This window comes from Impatiens glandulifera, chromosome 3, assembly GCF_907164915.1.
Source record: "Impatiens glandulifera chromosome 3, dImpGla2.1, whole genome shotgun sequence".
Classification (NCBI taxonomy): Eukaryota; Viridiplantae; Streptophyta; class Magnoliopsida; order Ericales; family Balsaminaceae; genus Impatiens; species Impatiens glandulifera.
Window position 1 is genome coordinate 61,232,215 of NC_061864.1, and position 20,892 is coordinate 61,253,106.

Consider the following 20,892-nt stretch of genomic DNA (forward strand, 5'->3'; position numbering starts at 1 on the left):
AAGGTATTGAAATAAGAACATAAATCTGTATTATAAACATCGATTCAGGTTAAGGTTTTCTTATCTTTGTAGATTCATGGGGCATAATCGTAGTCCTCGTCGCCAAAGTTTTCGCCGTCACCGTCGCCAAAGTTTTCGCCGTCGCCGGCCGACGAACAAGAACAGAGAGAGAGAAGAGAGAGAAAGAGAGAGAAGCAAAATGAAGGAAATGAAAATTTTAAGTATTTATATTAACCTAATTCACTTCGCGTTTCGTGAAGCCACTTCGCGTTACGCGAAAAGGGTAATTTCGTCCAAAAAAAATAAAGTGGTCACCAAATCAAATTTAATTATCAGTGACCACGGACGCAAATACCCCTGTCTTTAGGGTCATTTAGTCCAATTTCCCGGGATCGGAGGGTGCATTTATTAGAATCCGTTGAGAATATTTTTTTATTACTATTCATGTCCGGTTTAGTTTTAAAAAATTCTCACGAATAACGTTTATTATTAATGATAATAAGGCGGATCAAGGCGTAGAATAATTTATTAACATCCCATTTTACTTTGAAAATTTTGTTTTATTACTATTTCCACCGAGTTTGGTTTCGGGAAATCTCACCGGACACCTTTTATACTATATTTAAAAATATATATAATAAAATTATATATATAAACAATTTTTTTAATATAATATATATTTTAATATATTAAAAATTCATATTATTATAAATAAATTAATTTACAACTTTTATAAAATATATTAATAATTTTATATATTTAATTGTGTTTATAATGTTAATGACATAATCAATCGTACGAGTCACAAATATCATTCTCACTCTATCCCGGTCAACTATTGGTTAAACAACGAAAAAACTCGTCTCTAACTAGACAATTCAGATCGAAAACTGCGAGGCGAATTATAATTGTTATCTCTACTGTTTATACCGTATTATAAAAAATAAAAAATTATAAATAAAATTATATAAAATGATATTTTTATATAATGTATTAAAAATTCATATTATTATAAATAATTAAAATATAAATATCTATATATTACTAAATAAATATATTAATGACGTTATATTTTTAATTGTATTTATTAATGTCCTTCAAATTTCCGATCAATTTTCGAGGAAAAACAGTTCGAAACGGGACAATTCGTCGAGTAAAAACAGTTCGAAACGGGACAATTCGGATTGAAAGAGAATCAAAACCGAATAATTTGGGTAAGCAAAGTTTGAAAGTAAAAACTGGTTAAGTATTAATAGTTGGAGAGCCAATTTGATAAGAATCCTTAAAAATACATATATTGAGTTTTCATTGAAGAAACAAACATATCTTTCTGTCTGCTAAAGTTTCGAGAGTATTATCAGGGGGAGTCAATACGTACGACAATGGCCGCGGACACCAAATCTTCGATTGCTAAGGTGAAACCCAGCAGCCAACAACCAGGAGGAGGATCTTCCTCAAAGCCCAAGCTCGATTCATCTCTCGCCAAGAAGAAAACAGTCGAGAGTTCGTCCAAGAAGCCGATTTCTGATCCAAAGGTTAAATCTATTACTACCCCTCCTCCGGTTACCAAAACTGAGGTATTCATCTTCCAATAAAGACTTGTTTTTTACTGATTTTTGTCAATGACTTTGCAATAGGGTTCGTGGGCTTTCTTAAATTTTGATTTTTGTTCTGTTCTCGCCATGTTATGATGATTTAATTCTAGGGTTTTAGGATTCTGAAAGGATTAGAGGTCACGTTGAACCTGATAACTAATGGAATGTACTAGTGGTGTATTTCTTGGCACAAAAGACCTGTTCTAGATTATTCATGAATCAACCCACACACCTATACCACATAATACTTTCAGCTTTAAATAATTGGAAGGTACAATCCATAGTCAAGTTTGACCTAAGTAATAAAGAGCCCTTTGCACCTTTCAAGTGAGTAAATGTTAAAGATTCTAACAAAGAGGATATGGGCAGTTTTAAACTTCCATCAAGACTTTTGAAGAGTTAACCCCACATCCCATGGTTGTGTTTAGGAGATGTAATCAATCAATTTGATTTTTTAAAATTTTCTTCACATAGCCTTCTTTGGGAGATGTTGGCGGGCTTTTCAAATTGCTTTACATATAGGCCGTAACAGTTAGATATGAGCTCTATGCGTGTCATAGTTGAATTGACATTCGTTTTTAAGTTCTTCAGACAAACTTATTGTTGTCAGTACAAAGAAGATGATCACATAAGTTAGATTGATTGGCCTGACATACATGTGTATGCATTACTTTTAAGTGATTTCATTGTGCTTAATGTGGCTTCCTCTGAGAAAATTTCATTGTGCTTAATGTGCTTAAGTGAAACTTATCTGTCTTTCATTAGAATTTCATACCCTTGATTAAGAGATTGACCCAGACTCGAACTTCACTTTTTTCAACTTGTGATTTTTGGTAGTTATGGATGTTGTACATTTTCCTTTGATTACTTTGGCTAATTCTTGAAGAGATACATTTCCAAACACTTCAAATTATACTCCAAAACTTATTTTGGTTTACACACATGAGATTACTCACACCATTATCTAAACACTACAAACTATTGACATCCATTTCCTTTTTGTTGAAGGTTAGCAACAAATTTGACACATCCGCTTATTAATGTCATTTACTAGATTGACTTTCTCATTCATATCACTTGGAGCATTTTGACATTTCCAAGAAAAGGCCAAATTTATGACAATTATCTATTCAATTTTAGAATTTTATACATCCTTTCATTATATTGATAGTAAACGGTCCTCAACTATGGATAATGTTTGCAATATTATGAGATTCACTTTTAATGGAAGCTTAGGGCAGGTTTAGATTGTAGCAAATTTATTTGGATCTCAATATGAAATGATCAGACAAACATCTTCTATTATCTCTTCATTTAATTGACAACTACATTCACCATGAACAAGAATGATTTCAACTTGAATTCCTTCATCTTAAAAGCTGGAAGCTCTTTAGTGATTAAAGTATTGCCTATGCACTTTGACAACACTTCAGAGAGACTTTTGTTAAACTTTTTTTGAGCTTCTTTTAAGGTGATAGCACTGACTCTTTTCTCGAATATCTAATCATCCAAACAATGATGAATGAGAATAAGGGTTGACCCTTCTTTCATTTTGACAAAGCTTTCTTCTCAGTCTAGACAAATAGGTTAATCCAAATAACCCCTTATTCCATCATAAATCATTTCATCAATCAAATCATTTCAAAAAAATACTAAAACACCATTACTCTATTTTTTATAACATTTAAAAATATAAAATACAAATAATATTTTAGTCATTTAACCCAAATATCCTCCAAAAAATCAGATTATTTGAAAAAACACTTCATCAAACAAGCTCTTATTGTTGAATGAACCATACTTCCAATATGCATGCAATAACTTACTTGCATCTAGAAGCTTTAATTATTATTTATAATAATCTTAGTTACTCCTTGATCAGTCAATCAAGGTGTTTTTGATGATGGAGATTCTGTGTGTTAAATTAATTATGTTTATGATCAAAAACAATTTTGGTTAGCTTCATCCAAGTGAGTTGTCCATGTGAAGGTAAAGGTGAAGGTAACATCGACTTCATCCAAGTCAACTACGAAAACAACAACTTTGGTTAAGACAAAAGAGAAGAGAGAGAAGAAAGTTTACAGCTTGTCAGGCCAGAAGTTTGATGTTCCAGAAGAGGTTCAGAACATATTCATTTTGACTTTTATTCACTTGAAATAAAATGCAAGTTTTCTAAAACGCAACTTTGTGTTGAATTGAATCTAACTGAGTTGTTTTATGCCACTACCTTTTCTTAACAGAGAGAACCCCTGAGGATATTTTACGAATCACTATCAGAACAGATTCCATCAAGTGAAATGGCTGAGTTTTGGTGAGTTTTATATATTTAGGCCGTAACAGTTGATAGATCTTTCTGGAAGTTGTTCTCAAAAGTCTTGTAACTACCTACAGGATTCAAGGTTCTTGAATTGTCTTGAAGGCATCTCTATAGTTGATCTTTCTGTATTAAATTGTCCTTGGACCATGTTAGTTTGCGGAAATTTATTCCATTAGAAAAGATGAATATTAATGAAAGTGGTGATTGTCCAAACTAACATTGGAGTGGTGATTGTCCAAACTGTCTATAGTCCAAATTGTCCTTGGACCATCTCTATAGAATCACTAAATTTTAAAAAGAAAATTCTTGTTTATGCTGATCTTTTTTTTCTTTTTGGAGTGGTGATTCTCAAGTAAAATGTTGTTAACTAAGGCCTTGTTTGATCATGGCTTATTTGACTAACCAAGTGGTTATTTTCAAATAATCTTGTTTGATGTAGGTTATAGAAGAAAATCAGGTTATTTGTCTAATTTGGGTAAAAAAAACATCTAGGTGTATAAATATATTGAAATGATGTGTAGATTGTTGATTGCATAGTGGGATATTTTCAAATAAACCTATGAAGATGATTTTTTTTATTCATGTTGTCAAACTGTGTAGGTTAATGGAACATGGATTGTTATCCCCAGAAAGAGCAAAGAAGGTGTATGCTAAGAAACAGACAAAACAGAAGCAGATTCGGACAGGAACTCCCACAAAAACTCCACAAGCGAGTAAACCCGAGAGCTCAAGAAAACCAAAGCAAGTCTCAAACAACAACACCGACAGTAAATCCAAGAAAAAAATAACCAAATACAGCGACGACGACGATGAAGATGATTTTGTCTTAAGCAAGAGAAGGAAAGTGTAGGAATGGAAGAAAAAGCCCTTTTAATGTGTTAAGGTATTTGTTTTCATTTTGCATCATTAGATTAAAAACAAAAACTACAATGAAGACATTAAAATCCTATAACCCATGATGTTATAAAAAATTCGATATGCGTAACTTTTTTTTTTTTTTTTTACTTATGTTTCATTGAAGAACTATTATTAGTTTTGGATTAAGACATGGGTATGGGCATTGGCAGCTGTAACAATGAATTGGACCATTTGAAATTGAATTTTCCTTAACTTTGTTGGTCCACATCTTGGTTGGTGTTTTATAGACCAATGGTTCATCTTCATTGATAACAAAGACTGTTTCTATATGTTTCTAAAAAATGTGTATGTTTTGATGTCTGAAACTAGACCTTATTTTAAAAAACACTTCTTTATTTCGATTCAGATGAGAAACCATAACCATCAATAAATTCCTAAATCTGATCTCATCTCATCTAGATGATCCTATTCATTGATATGGGAAAAAATGTTTTCTTTCTTTAGTCCCGACCCCCATAATCTTAACGAGTTATTGAGTCAAATGAAATCTTGTTTTTCGTTACAAGATAAGGTAGATTGTTTGGGTTTTTTTTCCTCAACTTCTAGTTCCCAATTTGTATTTGTTCAAACATGTAACATTTGCACAAAAAACACAAAAGTGTCAAAAAAGAAAACTCAACATGGTACTAAAACCTTGAATTTGTTTTTGAAAATGGCTACAAAATTCAAGAATCTTCTAGTCGGGTTATTTTGACTTATAAACCCGACAAACGATTAACTGTATCAAACAAACGTTTAACATTGGAATAAGCAGAATCAAACTAAACCCAATCCAAACAAATCTTGATAGATATGAAAAAGGCCAAAATTTGATTAAAGATCTGTAAAAGTAAGCTGAGCTTATAAGTAAAAAGTGATAAGTTAGTCTGAAACTGATTCTGTCACGAATCATTCAATGAGATTGAGAACAGTTGGTCATTGGCAACTGTACACGTGAGACAAACACATAAGTTATTAAGACAGCTGCCCTGTTTACAAAGTTACAATTTTTTTATATTAAAAAACAATTAAATTATAAATTACATTACAAATATATATCTTCATAATACTTAAAAAAAAAAAAAGACACAACCTTGTATTTCAAATTCATCGCAACTTTAGTTCTTGAATTCGTCTAAAGATATCAGTACAAATTATGATATTATATATATGAGGTGTATAAGAAAATAAGTTGAATGAGTTGTTATTAGAAGATACATAAGTTTTGATTTAATAGTATTTGATAAGATAGTTTATCATTTAATCTGAAAATAAAGTGTTGCCTACAATCAATTTTTTTTTAATTCATCTCAAATTGAAATAAGAAAACAATTCATGTCCTTATAAATTAATTAAAATTATGTTACTGTAAATGTAAAATAATTTATATGAATGATTATTCCTAGGGTGGTTTGTAAATTGTAATCTTGCAATAGAATATTTTATTTCATTTGAAAAAATAAATAATAAACTCTACATCCATTAATTAAGCTAATTTTAGGGATTGTTTTGTTTGAATAATGTTTTAGAATATTTTTGAAATGATCTCAATAATTAAAAAGGCCCATCATAATTTTAGCACAAAGAACCAAACTACATATAATACAATCATTACCCAATTTAAAATTCTAAATAATCTAAAATCACATAAAAACAAAGTTGAAAAATATCTCCTCTCCCTCTCTCTAAAAAGGGGGAGGCTGGTATTAAATGAGAGCCTTTACAAGAGATCATATGATCCATTCCTTCTAGTGCTCAAAAGAAGCTGGAGGCCAATACAACTACCCTAATCTCCTCCTCAAACACTTTAGACCTAGTTTTATATAGGGCTATTTGAGTTATTTTGACTTTTTTTTTTATTAAAAAAAAAATATCATCCATATCTTTATAACCATCTAATTACTTAACTTATTAATAAAAATATCAAAATACTTTTAATTTACTTTTATCAAATTTAAATTTAAAAAAAAATATCATATCAAAATACTTTTAATTTACTTTTATCAAATTTAAATTTAAAAAAAAATATAACATCAAATGTCACGAGTTCGATTCTCATTTAAAACATCTTAAGTTGAAATAAATGTCAGTGTACCTGCTAACTAGTAAATTTCTACATTAATTTTTTTTTAATAATTTATCCTAAATAACTCTTTAACTATGAAATAAGAATTTTTTTTTTGAATAAACTCCTAAAAAAAACCAAGAATAATCGAGCTCTAACAAAAAAAAAAAATTATTTAAATGCGACAATAAAGTTAAATATTTAATTTTTTACTATTTTACAATTTTATAGAAATCCAAGACTCTGGTTTTAACTTTTTAATTAGTTAAATTTTATAATTTTAAATTTATTATCTTAAGATTTTATAATTTGATAAGTTTATAAATTATTTTGATTTTATATCATTTTATAGATATAAAGTTTAAATTAAAATATATATATATTATTTATTCAAATAAGTAAATGAACTCATACTTAATTTTATAACTATGACTTTTTTAGTGTGATTTATTTATTATTATTATTATTTAAATTAATTATATATATAATAATAATATATAACTAATGTTTTATAACAAATTTTTACTATTTGAAACAAACTCTGTTTATTAATAATTAAAAATCATTTTAAATAAATTCTCAATTTTAACATTTTTAGAAAAGATTATGTTTTGAAAACTAAACAGCATATTAAAACAAATAATTTTTTATTTTTCATCTGAATTTGAATAAATTAAAAAATCAAAATATCTATGATATAAATAGTTTTTGAGATTATTCTATGGTTAGGGATAGTTGAAGAGGACATTTGAGTAACAACAATTATATCTTTTTGTTTCATTATTTATTGGTCACCCTTCTTCTTAGCATCGTTTTCTATCCCTAGGATCAGTGGTCTCTTAGTATTAAAATTACTTCGAAAGATCATTGTCCATCCCTAATTCATCATTTTTCTTTAAAAGGGGTTTCTTGTCTACCGTCTTATTTTCGATAAATTGGTTCTTCAAAAACATTCTTTCAATACCCAAATATTTTTTATTTCTAATTATATATAAACGAAAACATAAATATTTGTTTTTTTGTTTAGAAAATAATAAAAAAATTTTTTGTTAATGGCTATACAACTAAAATTACACTCCAAGAAGAAGAAGATCATAAGCATTACTAGTATAATGAAGATTAGAAATAAAAGTAATTATTTACCCTAAAATCCTTTATATAATTAAAATAATAATAGAAATAAAATTACAACTAAAATTAGTTGTTTTGTTTTTTTAGAAAACAATAATATTAGTGTTAATGGTTATACAACTAAAATTACACTCCAAGAAGAAGAAGATAAGCATTACAAGTATAATGAAGGTTAGAAATAAAAATATTTATTTACCCTAAAATCCTTTATCTAGTTAAGTGGTTTAATATTGAAATTGATGGTATTACTAGGACTGTCAAGATATTCCGTCAAGTTTCAATTTAAGTTTAACTTTAATCAAGCTCGAGTCGAGCTCATATAAATATTTACTCGAAGACTTGTCGAACTTTTTCAAGCATGATAATAAATATTTTATTTTTTTAATATTAAAATCTAAAATTTAAAACAAATAGTTTTTTTACACAAATATTTGAAAAATTAATTTTATTCGAATTTTTCGAATTGAGTCAAGTTTATAGGTAAATAGATAATTCGAGTTCGAACTCAAATTTATAAACCATTCGAGCTCGAGTTCGAATTTGAGTCGAGCTAAATATTTATTAAATCGAGTCCTAATTATGACAATAATTTGTACGTGAATTAATCAATAGTCTACTAAAAGTTAGGCTATTGTATTAATGCAGGATAATATTTAAAGATATTAATATATATATAATAAAGTATTAATTTGTTTTTCCTTTAAGTTAATAGTTTAAAAATAATAAAAGGTATCATTTAAAAAGGAATAATAATAATCACAATAGTCAAAGAAAATAAAATTTAAGCATATTTGGAATATATGTATATATAGCATCATTCTAAGTAAGCACATTTTCTTTGTCTGATTCTCATTGGGGAGTATAATCCTGATTAGGTCATAATATGTCTTTTTTTTCAACCTATATATATATATATATATATATATATATATATATATATATATATATATATATATATATATATATATATATATATATTAAAATGGTAGAATTGAAATGAGCCTTTTTTGACTTTTGTTATTTCTTTTGTTTTATACTTTGCAAATTAATATTTATATAAATTTTAAATATTAAATAAAAAAAAAATAATTATAATTAACCTAATAGTTCTAAATAATTTATTCTTTCCAAAGAAAATAATTCCAAAAAAAATATTTTTTCATCCAACAATATTTAACTTTATAATTTATTTTTTTTACAATTAAGTCTCATATCAAACAACTTTTAATGCAATTAATATATTTATCAAAAAACAATAGTAAATATGTTTAGAGTTAGTTTGATTCAGCTTATGAGCTTAAATAAGTCGCGATTGCATAATAAATGGTTAAAGTAACGTCAACGAATAAATAAAATCAAACTAATTTAAACATTTAACGAATTAACAGAGAAAATAAGAATGATAAATTGAAACAATTAAACGCCCCAAACACATAATATTAACGTTTTGAATATGCTAAATACTATCAAATGTTTCTAAGTATTTACAAAATAAACGATAAATAAGCTAAATCAATCTAGCCCTTAATTAGCAACAAAGAAAAAAAAAGAAACATTGAACTATTATAACTATTTGAGAACATCCCATCTTAGGAAAGATGATACATCATTGGCAAATACAAAGTATTGAGACATGTTTGCATGGGCACTAAGAGTGAGTGGCTTGCACTCTAAATTAACATTTTCAATTGTCTCCTCAAGAACTAATTCAATTATCTTTTTTAATGTACCATTTATTATCACATAATTTTATGACTATGGATTAGAAGCTATCCGACTCTTAGTTTTTTATTTGTTGGAGACTAATTATAACCCCTTTTCATCTTATTGAATATGATGAATTACAAACACGAAATTCTCGCTTGCAATGTAAAATGTTCTTTTACGAAATAAGTGTCATAATTGATTTGTTCTAGGATGTTCTTAACCTAAATTCGACTAGGCCCAATTAGGAGGTTAGATTGGGCGGGGAATGCGCTAAGAATTTTTGGGATAAATTTGTTTTTTATATTCATAATAATTTATTATCATAACCCGATTAAAATCTTAGTATTTTGGATAAATTTGAGCTATTGTTGTGATGGTAAACTATTTATTTTAAGTTCTAACTTGGGATTGAACACTAAACTTTGTTCTCTTGAAAACTGTGTTATTTCAATTATCTTCCTATATGTATTAAAAAGTAATAATAAACATGAATGTAAATATTACAATATCAGTCAAAAAAAAAATTTTACCAAAATAAAAAAAATAACATGAAATTTTATTTTCTAAAGTGTTATTTTTTTTAATATAAGAAGATAGAAATGACCCACAATCCTAACCTCCATTCCAACTTAAAACTTTGTGTGTAAAAATTGAATATGTGATTGACTAATAGTTGGTCTCTAAAACATTAAACTTGTATATAGTTTATATCTTATTATATAAATTGAAACATTAAATTTCAATAATATAAAAAAAATATAATTAAAAAGATTAGCATTACTCAAAAAATAACGACTCTTGTTCTAACTTAAGTAGAGGCGGATTTATCTTAAAGCTAAGATAGACTTAAAACCCACTAAATTATGATTATTATTTTTTTAATGTAGGAGGTGAAATGACCCGTAATTTTTTATTTTTCAATACAACTAGCATTTAACCCGTGCATTTGCACGAGTAATAATATAAAAAACCGTGAAAAAAATTACGAATAACATTTTTAATTTAATTTTTAAGCGTTTTAAATTTATGGGTGGGTCAACCCACAATCCGACCCAAGTATCCATTTACTCAACATCATTATATATTAGTTAGTTAAAAAGTTGAACTTATATTAATATTAAAACGTCCACCGTTTATCAAATTTGGTGTTGAATTTAAAATATAAAGTCTTTGTAGCCTAGTTGGTTAAAGAGTTGTAATTGTTTTTGTTAGATTGCAAATTCGAAATATACTTCTAGCATTTTTAATTTTATTTTTAACCGTTTTAAATTTAAAAACGGGTCAACCCACAATCCGACCCAAGTATCCAAATTAACCACAGCTCTCGATCCAGCAATCCGGACACTTTAAAAATTAATCATCATTATATATATATAAATTAGTTAGTTAAAAAGTTGAACTTATATTAATATTAAAACGTCTCGCGTTTATCATATTTGGTGTTAAATTTAAAATATAAAGTCTTTGTAGCTTAGTTGGTTAAAGAGTTGTATTTGTTTTGATAAGTTGTAAGTTCGAAACATACCTCTAGCATTTTTAATTTTATTTTTAACCGTTTTAAATTTAAAAACGGGTCAACCCACAATCCGACCCAAGTATCCAAATTAACCACAGCTCTCGACCCGACAATCCGGACACTTTAAAAATTAAGCATCATTATATATATATATATAGATTAGTTAGTTAAAAAGTTGAACTTATATTAATATTAAAACGTCCCGCGTTTATCAAATTTGGTGTTGAATTTAAAATATATAGTTTTTGTAGCCTAGTTGGTTAAAGAGTTGTACTTGTTTTGATAGGTTGCAAGTTCGAAACATACCTCTATCATTTTTTATTTTATTTTTAACCGTTTTAAATTTAAAAACGGGTCAACCCACAATCCGACCCAAATATCCAAATGAACCACAGCTCTCGACCTGGCAATCCGGACACTTTAAAAATTAAGCATCATTATATATATATAGATTCTACAAAAATTGAAAATTTTTATATTGATTCCATCTTTTCATCCATAAATTTTCATTCATTCATTCACTTCAAATCCGTAATTGGAGAATAAAAAGAATCAAAAAAATAACATATGATTTATTAAACAAAAAGTTTTAAATAATTTAAATTTTGAAGTGAAAGGGTGAAAAGAAGAAAATGACAATAATAAAAAGTGACTAAAATAGAAATAAAATTAGGATAAGAATATTAGAAAATTTACAAACAAGATTATTGATTTCCTGTCGCCATTAATAGGCTCTTTCAGAATGGGTCCCCATCTATCATCTTTTCCCCTTCTCCCCCACTTTATTTATAAGCATCCTTCCTCCATTGTTAAAACCATATCATCATACATTGAAACATACTGTCTCTCTGTTTTCACATTTCAATCCCAATTTCTCAAAATCAAAAACCCACAAATGAATTCCACTGCTTCTCCATCCAATACCAATTTCAAGAAGAAAAACAACAACAACAAGATTAAGAAGATCGGAGACATTTCCAACAATGACCCTGTTTATCGAGGTGTTCGAATGAGAAGTTGGGGTAAATGGGTATCTGAAATTCGAGAACCCAAAAAAAAATCAAGAATATGGTTAGGTACTTTTCCTTCGCCGGAGATGGCGGCGCGTGCACACGACGTCGCCGCCTTAAGCATTAAAGGACCATCGGCTGTTCTTAATTTCCCCGAACTCGCAGGTTCTTTACCCCGACCGGCTTCTCTTTCGCCTCGTGACGTCCAAGCCGCCGCCGCGAAAGCGGCGGCCATGGACGGCACGACTTCGTATTCCTCCGAGGAAGAACAGGAATTGGGTAAGATTATTGAGTTGCCGAATCTTGAAACTAGGTTTGATTCACCTGAGTTTGTTTATGAAGTTGATTCGGTTAATGGGTTTTTTGATACGCCGACGTGGATGGTTAATGGAGATGGGTTTGGTTACTTTTCCGATCAAATGTATACGCCGGCGGCGGAGAGTTTTATGGAAACTGATTGTTTTGATTCTTTGTTTTGGGGTTATCAGTAATAATATTATTCAGCTCTCTCTTCATTTTTTTATGTGAAGGGCTGTTTTTTTTTATTGTTTTTTCCGGGTGTTTTTAGATGGAATCGAATATATTCTCGATTTCGGAAATCGGGTTTTAAGCAGATTCTGATTGTGATTTGATAGTTTGTAAATTTCTTGGTACATTGAATCATAGAATCTGATAGAAAGCTGATACCTGATGAAACTGTTCTATGCCTACAATCAGTGTGTGATCGTATTCATGTGTAATGAATAGTCAGTCTAATGACTATCAATGTATAGTGTGTTTATAGGGAAAAACAAAAAAAAAATGTTGGCAATAAATTTGAAGTAAATATTTGTGTTACAATGTTTTAGTTTCATATTTAATTGTTTATTAGTAGGCTCTTGTAATTCATTATTGTGATTTTCAGGATTAAACCGATGTTACAACAAACAAAAAATTGAATTGGGTATAACTTTTTTCTTCTTCTAATTATTTAGGTGTATTATTTTAAATAAAACTTTGAATGAAGTGGTGAAATAGGCTTGTATTAGTTGTATATGAGCTGGTTTAGTTGGGAGTTATTTAAATAAAAAGTTATTTACAAAATATTTTGATTTGGGTTGATTTTAAGGATATAAGTTTTTTTTTAGTAAAAATATTGAAAGGTATATTTTAATATTATGGTTAATGAATTGAACGGTAAAATTGATGAGATAATTGATGAAATAATAATTTTTTTATAAAGAAAACATAGAGTGGAGGTTCGGATCGAAAAGATTTAGAAATCCAAGGCCAATCAATGCCGATGTACTTACAAACGAAAGACCATACCAATGAACCTAAATATCGTTTTTTCTGCGTGTCGTTGACTCCTCTGCTTAATGGGCTATTTCATTTTGAACTGGAGACTTCGATTGAGATAACTCGCGGGTATGGTACCTTTTCCATTGCCTGTCAAGACATCAAGAAGGTGGAACGCTGGCTAGCCTCTTGGCCGATTACAACGGCACGCTTATTGACAGAGGGTAAATCCTAGACAGCCCCTTTTAGAAATATTTCTAGCCTATGTTCCGAACAAACAAAGCCTTGTCTAGACAGTCTCTAAACACGGTGATTTATGTTTCTATATGTTATAATTCATTTAAAAATTACAAATCAAATTTTGTAACTGAATATAAGGCTTCTATGATAGTAAGATAAGGTGCATAGACGGATTATTATTATCAAAAGTTTTCGGATAACTGCCCAATATTTCCACGGCATACTCTCACGGCATATGATATAATTAGAATAGATAGAAAAGACAAACAAAACAAAGTTGTTACTTATTTGATCGCGTATTAGAGTTTGAATAATAAAACATCGATAAATTGTTTTTAAGCACTTTTTTAAGTCATTCATATCAGATTATATTCTCAAACATAACTTAAATTAGATATTTATTCATAAATTTATTAAAACTTTATCGTCTAAACTAAGCTCCAATTACAATTTTTGTGATGTTTACTAAGATAAGGCTGCTTTAAATCGGGGTCGGGCATGAATAGTAGTTGAACCGCCGGTCTTCTGTATAGGAGAAAGAGGAACAAGACCTTGACTTTTGAGCTACACTAGGATTAAACCTAAAAAACACATGATCAAACAAGCCCAAATGATCTTTAAGCTAATAGTTGATCATGTTTATGGGATAAGTCATGAAAATATTACTTGAGTTTAATTAATTAGTGATCAGATCTCATATGATTATTGATCATACACCTAGATCCATCGAGAAGTTTAACGAAATGTTTTTAAAATTATATAAAAAATAAAACTAAAAAAATTATATAATGATTATAACATTGTTGATTGACATGTCAACTATTTTGGCTCATAGTGTAATTCAATACATAAAATAAGATTGCTTGAAGCATCGAAACAATTTTTGTGACCCTTAAATTTGCACAGATAAATGTATTTTTATCTTAGTATTATTTCTCATACAAATGTTTTTGTCAGCTAATTAAGGATATGATTAATTTCATTTTACTCACTTTGAATCTTTTTTATCTACATAATATTAAATGTTAATTTCTTTTGTTCATCTTTTAAATTTTTTTAGTATTGCAAAAGTATTTTATTTTTTTTATCATTCAAATTTGAGTTGGTGTTATATTTTGTTCGATGTGATATTCTGTTTAGTCGAATCATATTTGTTGTCTCAATTTTCTGTTATCCGAATAATATTCTCAATTGTTGGTAAGCCGCTTACTAGTTATACATTCAGAGTGTATTGATTATTCTTTCTGGAGTTCTTAGCGACAAATTAAATGATGGTGTGAGATTAAAGTTGTTTTCTAATTAAAAGAAGTTGAAATTTACTTTTATTGAGATCCTTATTTATATGGATTTTTCACTATTTTGATTATATATAGATAATCAATTATCACCTTAAATGACCTTTTTTTAGTGTTACCTTCGAGCAAAACCAATTTTCACATATTATTTCAACACCGTTTAATTAGTTTATTCGGCTTACTCACATTTATTGCTCATCATTATCCAACTTAAATTAATTCTTTTATTTTGAGTCCCCCTAAACAATTACATAATTGTTAAATCTTATCCACTACATTTAAAAAAAAAAAATCAATCCACAATAGTAAATCAAATGGTAAGAATAGTTGCATAAGAGATTAAATGTTATGAAATAATTAAAGTGTTTTTAGTGCATAATAAAATAAATCAATATCCTCTATCAATTAAATTTAAGTTTATGTTTCACTACAATAATTAATAATATGTTACTTTAATTATAATAGTAAATAATTTAACAAATTAAAAGAAGTTTTGTATTTGATAATATGTGATTTTAATAGACTATTTATTCAAAATTAATTTTAACTAAATTAAAATTTCAGTATTTAAATAATATTATTTATAATGTTTTATGTCCCCTATAATTCCTTGAACTCAATAATTGAGTTATTGTGTTTTTTGATAATTTTAAATTCAGCCTTTATATGTATATTACATTAGAGTAGAGGAAGTATAGAGAGAATAAATCAAATTAATTAGTGTTTAATTATATTATTTTAATTTTGTTTAAAATCTCTCTTTAAATTATAGGAAGTTTGGTTAATTTGTTGACTATGAAAAATAATTTTAAAAAAGGTTGAGTGGTGATTAAAGATAAATTGCAATGACATTTTGTTAATTAAAACATAATATAATTCAAGTTTTCCTTGATGATCACCACTGAATTTTCTTTTATATTAGTTTTTCATAATAACACTTTAATACCAATATTCATGTATTTTAAAAGAGATTAGAAAACAAAATATAATAAATAAGATAATATAATATAATTTAATAATAAATAATAATCCATAACACATCACAAATCAAAATATGTATTTACAAAAATGACAAGAGAATTTAGAAGAGAATGTAAAAATGAATCTAATTGCCTTAAAAAAATACAAAATTTCTCACTATTCTCACTATCATCTCCTTTCATATTCTTTTCTCAATTTTCCTCATCTATTATTCATAGTACAAAGAACTAGGGAAGAGATAAATGGATAAGAATTTGTATTATTACAATGAATTACTTTTTATATCTGATTTATTAGATAGATTATTACAAATGGTTAAGTCAACTATAAAGTAATCGACAAACATGAATGGGTTTTATTCAATATTTTTTCGACCTGGAAAATTTTATAAGAATTAGTTTAATCGATTGAGTTTGAGGAATTATTAAAGAGTATCAGCAACTCTATTTATGAAGCTTTTTTACGCAGTATAATTATAATTCAAAAGTTTCTTCAACAATTTAGTTGGAGTGCTAAGAAATTGAATATACCTAACAAGTTATATATTAAATCCCTAGTTGATATCTCTAATAACAGTTAATAAATTAAACTGAAAAGATAAAAAGAAAATAAATAAAAAATGCAAGATGTAATTTCATTCATTCATTTGATAGACATAGCGTTTTTATTTATTTACTAGTTTTAAAAAAAAAATTATAACTACAATCTTTGATTTTGGTAATTCGTAAAATGTGAAACAAAATATCACATTAGAAAAAAAGTAAAAGACAATAAAAAAAAGAAAAATCAAATACATGACAATTACAATAAAAAGAAAAAAAAAAATCAAATACGATATGTCTAACAAATTATATACACAAATATCTTCAAAATAGCAATGAGCATCCAAACCGAATCTTCAAACTTTCAAAAACAAATTTCATATAGTGTAATACGGAGTTTGTGAAATATAAAAATATTTTTAGTATTTTAGCTATTGTATTTAATGATTAAAAAAATATATGATTGAATTATTGGGATTTGAATAAAAATTCCAAAAATTGTTTATATTGAGTGTTTTTTTTTTCACCACAAATTTTGTACTATTTAACTATAATAACATTTTTTATTTACTAGACTTAAACTATTTTATTTCATTATACATATAATTTAAAAAAAAAAAAAAGATATATGCAGTTTTTCTACATTACCAAAATATATATATATAATATAATTATGATAACGACAATACCAGTACCTATTTTTGATAGGTGTTCCTTTTGAAACATCAGTTCATGTTCTCGCTCATACATTTCTTTGACAAGATCTTACATATATATGTTTCCACATCTTTTTAAAGTTTCCAAAGTATATTTATTTATTTATTTATTTATTCGCGATATTTTATTAGTTAAGATTATGTAACATTTTATTATCGTAATTGTTGTACTAATCCAAGTTTATTTTTTTGGTATTGTTGCTATTAGCGGATAAAATGATATTTAAAAAAAATAAAATCCAACTAAGGAGGGTGGCTAGCATATGATTATTGTTTAGAAGAGAAGTTGAGATAGAAATAATGGTTTAAGGAAATGGCAATGATCAATTATTATTAGCATTTATGTATCATAGATTTGTGGTAGGACTGAGGTATACGTGGATTAAATTGAGCCATTTGTTTCATCTAGATTTATTTCTCTCTTATATTTTATATTTTCTGAAGGACTTTAAAAAATATTGAGTCAATGAAAAGGAAAAATCATTTAGTCTCAAGTATTTCATTTTTGTAAGTATTTCATTTTTGGCTAATTATTATTTGTGGTTCAAACCTAAGTTGTGGCTTGATATTTAAATTGTCTTATACCGAGACTTTATATCATAATTTAAGTCATTTAAAATTTTCTAATAAAAGAATGAACATTTGACTTCTTACTTTAATATAGTATTTTACTTAATTAATTTACCACATTTTAAAAAATAAATAATAATTCTTTGTTTTTTTTTTAATCAAAATTTTCAATTATTCACTCCTTACACATTTTTAAGTCATTCAAATCGTATTCAACAATTTTACACGTGTATATCAAAAAAAAAAAATACTCTTTATAAAACATAAGTATGTTCATATGGTAGACCATAAACAAAATTATGTCATTATTAAGTTTAAAAAAAAAAATACAAAATTTATCTCTATTCAAATTTTCACATTTTTTTCTTAAATTACACATTTTTTTAGTCACACAAAACAATTTTGACAAATTAGAATCCGTAAATTTAAAAAAAAATACACAATTTAAAAAAAAAATACATCCAAAACTTTCTAAATATCATTTTATTTTAAAATGTTATAAATTAATTAGAAAAACGAGAATGACATGTTAAAATAAGATGATCTAGGAAAAGTTTCAAATGCATAAAATTTTAATAATTCGAGTCTTCGTTATTAAAACGATTCAAGTTCGGGTCTAATATAGCAATTTGACCTTTAAATTTTTTTTTTTTATAAATTTAAAACATAACAAATATTATAATAAAACTCAAATAATCTTTTTTATTTTATTTTAATAATAATTCATATTTTTTCAAGCAAATCTCAATCATTATGATTCTCTATCATTAAATTATTTAATTTAATAATTAAAATATCAAAGAAAAAAAATAAGAAGGAAAAAGAAAGTTACAAAATTTGTAACTAAGTTAACTGATGGTCGAAAGAAAAGGAGCGAAAATAGACAATTTTTGGCTGCTGTTGTTGACCACTCAGACACTTTGGAGTGTGGCTCTTTCTTTCTCACTGACACATGTCAGAAAACAAAACAAAACATAATTAATTAATAAATAAATAAATAAATGATATGGGCATCGGATAAAAGACAAGAAGATAACACAAAAACTTGATTTTAACAGACCCTAGATAAAAAAAATATTCATATAAATTTCTACTAAATATTCTTGTTCCCTAGAAATCTAATGTTTCATTGAAAACCGACATGTATAATCTTATAATATCCCATTTCATATCAAATATAGTATAAATTCAAGATATGATATAGTCAAAATAACATATAACAAATTATCTAACAACAAAGAATTGGGTTATTATGACAGAAAAATCTGCTACTATAAATAAGATATCGTAATAGTAACAAAAAAAAATTACTTTAGTTAGAAAACAATAAAGTAATGAAATTTCAAAAGATAAAATTATTTGACTTTTAAAAAAAAAAAATGCATTCTCTTTCGGAAATGTGACTAATCCCGCAAGTTAAACAAATAACCCACAAATATACTCAACCAATCTAACCAGAAAGCAGAACTTGTCGTTTGACGGGTTGAAACCCTGGACTTCAGAGAGTCTGGGACCTGGGGTACGTGCCACTAATACAAATAAGTTATTACGGTCATAATAAATATGTAACATATTAGATTATTTTATTTTATTAAATTTGATTTGATTTTTGAAAAACTTATATGCATAGAATGAATTTGTTAAATAATTTATATTATAATAGATAAGAAAAATTATTTGTAACATCTGACATTAGGGAGCAATAATTTAAAAAGAAATGTCCCTTTCAATTCTTATTGTTAGATAGGCAAAAATAATTGCTATTTTCTGTACCTCCATGGTGAAGGTCAATTTATGTCTTGATTGAAATTCACTTCATATTAGAATCTAATTTCTGACTATTAACAAAAACATAAAAATAAATAAAATTATGTCTGACTAGTATTTTATTTGTGATAGTTTTTATTGAATAATTATATAGTATTTTGACACAATTTGTACTTTTATGAGATGAAAAATAGGAAGTGAGAAAATTTAGAGGTAATAATTATTTTTTCTATTTTTTTATTTTAACTATGAAAAATGATAACTTAATTATTAAATTTGAAGTTATGTTACATGAAGTAAACTATATATTGCTCTCGTGACTTTCAGAACATTTATCATCATCGTTATCGTCCTATTTGGAGATACATAAGTGAAATTTTATCAAAATATAATCTTCCTAAAGTTTCTTTCGGTTTTTCTAAGAAATAAGTTGACATTAATGATTATAAGCTTTGAAAATTGAATAAAAAATGTTACATTTTTCTAAACCTACAAAAGTGGAAACTATAAAGACAATATATCAGTCATGGTATGTGGATATTATTGTCTAGTTTTGGAGCTATCCCATAAATGTTTCTGTCACAATTTACTTTGGACTGTTTTGCCCCTTTTCTTTATGGAAAAAAAAATCTTCATTTCTCTTGGTGGGGAATTTTGAATCATTAGTTGTTTGGTTTAAGGATTTTTATATTAAATAAAATTATTTTAGATTATAATTCATAAACTTTTGTAATGTTAATAAATAATACATTTCTATTTGTTTCACTCATTAAAAAGTACTTTGACAATTAAAATAATAATTTGAATAATTTAATGGATGAATAATTGTATCGATAAAATACGATATTATTTGAATAATTTAACTTTATCCGAAATATAACTATTGGAAAATACGTTCGAGTGACATCATAGGGCACTCATAAAAGAATCCATTAAACTTTAAATTTGAATGATTACAAAAAAATTTTTTGTAGAAAGTTTGTCTTAATAAAATTTTCTATTGAATTTAAATTTATAACTAGATATGCATCTCCTTTATAAAAATATTTTTTTATCGTTACTTTGATTAAATGATTAGTTTAATATAAGTATGATTTATTATAAAGTTATAGTAGTCCAATATGTTAGCTTTGTTTTGTTCCCATGATCAACATACATCCATCTCCATCTGTTTCAAATAAGAAGATGGTGGTTATTGACAAAACTTAATAAAATTATCTTAAATTAGTTGCTAGATTTGGACTTGGTTGAAATAATAATTGGTA

General features: G+C 26.7%; 2 protein-coding genes across 2 annotated transcripts; both read left to right on the forward strand.

Moving 5' to 3' along the window:
* The first annotated feature begins 1,329 nt into the window (after positions 1 to 1,329).
* Positions 1,330 to 5,037, forward strand: LOC124932145 (protein pxr1). Its single transcript, XM_047472752.1, has 4 exons — positions 1,330 to 1,577; positions 3,585 to 3,713; positions 3,836 to 3,906; positions 4,513 to 5,037. The coding sequence occupies exons 1-4, from the start codon at positions 1,383 to 1,385 to the stop codon at positions 4,760 to 4,762; spliced, it is 645 nt and encodes a 214-aa protein (XP_047328708.1). The 5' UTR covers positions 1,330 to 1,382; the 3' UTR covers positions 4,763 to 5,037.
* A 7,018-nt stretch (positions 5,038 to 12,055) lies between these two features.
* On the forward strand, positions 12,056 to 13,075 carry LOC124932146 (dehydration-responsive element-binding protein 3). Its single transcript, XM_047472753.1, has one exon. The coding sequence runs from the start codon at positions 12,124 to 12,126 to the stop codon at positions 12,727 to 12,729; it is 606 nt and encodes a 201-aa protein (XP_047328709.1). The 5' UTR covers positions 12,056 to 12,123; the 3' UTR covers positions 12,730 to 13,075.
* Positions 13,076 to 20,892: the final 7,817 nt, after the last annotated feature.

Bases quoted from the DNA above. Each gene is read 5' to 3' on its own strand.
- LOC124932145 (XM_047472752.1), top strand. From the start codon at position 1,383: ATGGCCGCGGACACCAAATCTTCGATTGCTAAGGTGAAACCCAGCAGC. The intron at 1,578-3,584 runs GTATTCATCTTC...GTCCATGTGAAG, and splicing joins CTCCGGTTACCAAAACTGAG to GTAAAGGTGAAGGTAACATC. The intron at 3,714-3,835 runs GTTCAGAACATA...TTTTCTTAACAG, and splicing joins AGTTTGATGTTCCAGAAGAG to AGAGAACCCCTGAGGATATT.
- LOC124932146 (XM_047472753.1), top strand. From the start codon at position 12,124: ATGAATTCCACTGCTTCTCCATCCAATACCAATTTCAAGAAGAAAAAC.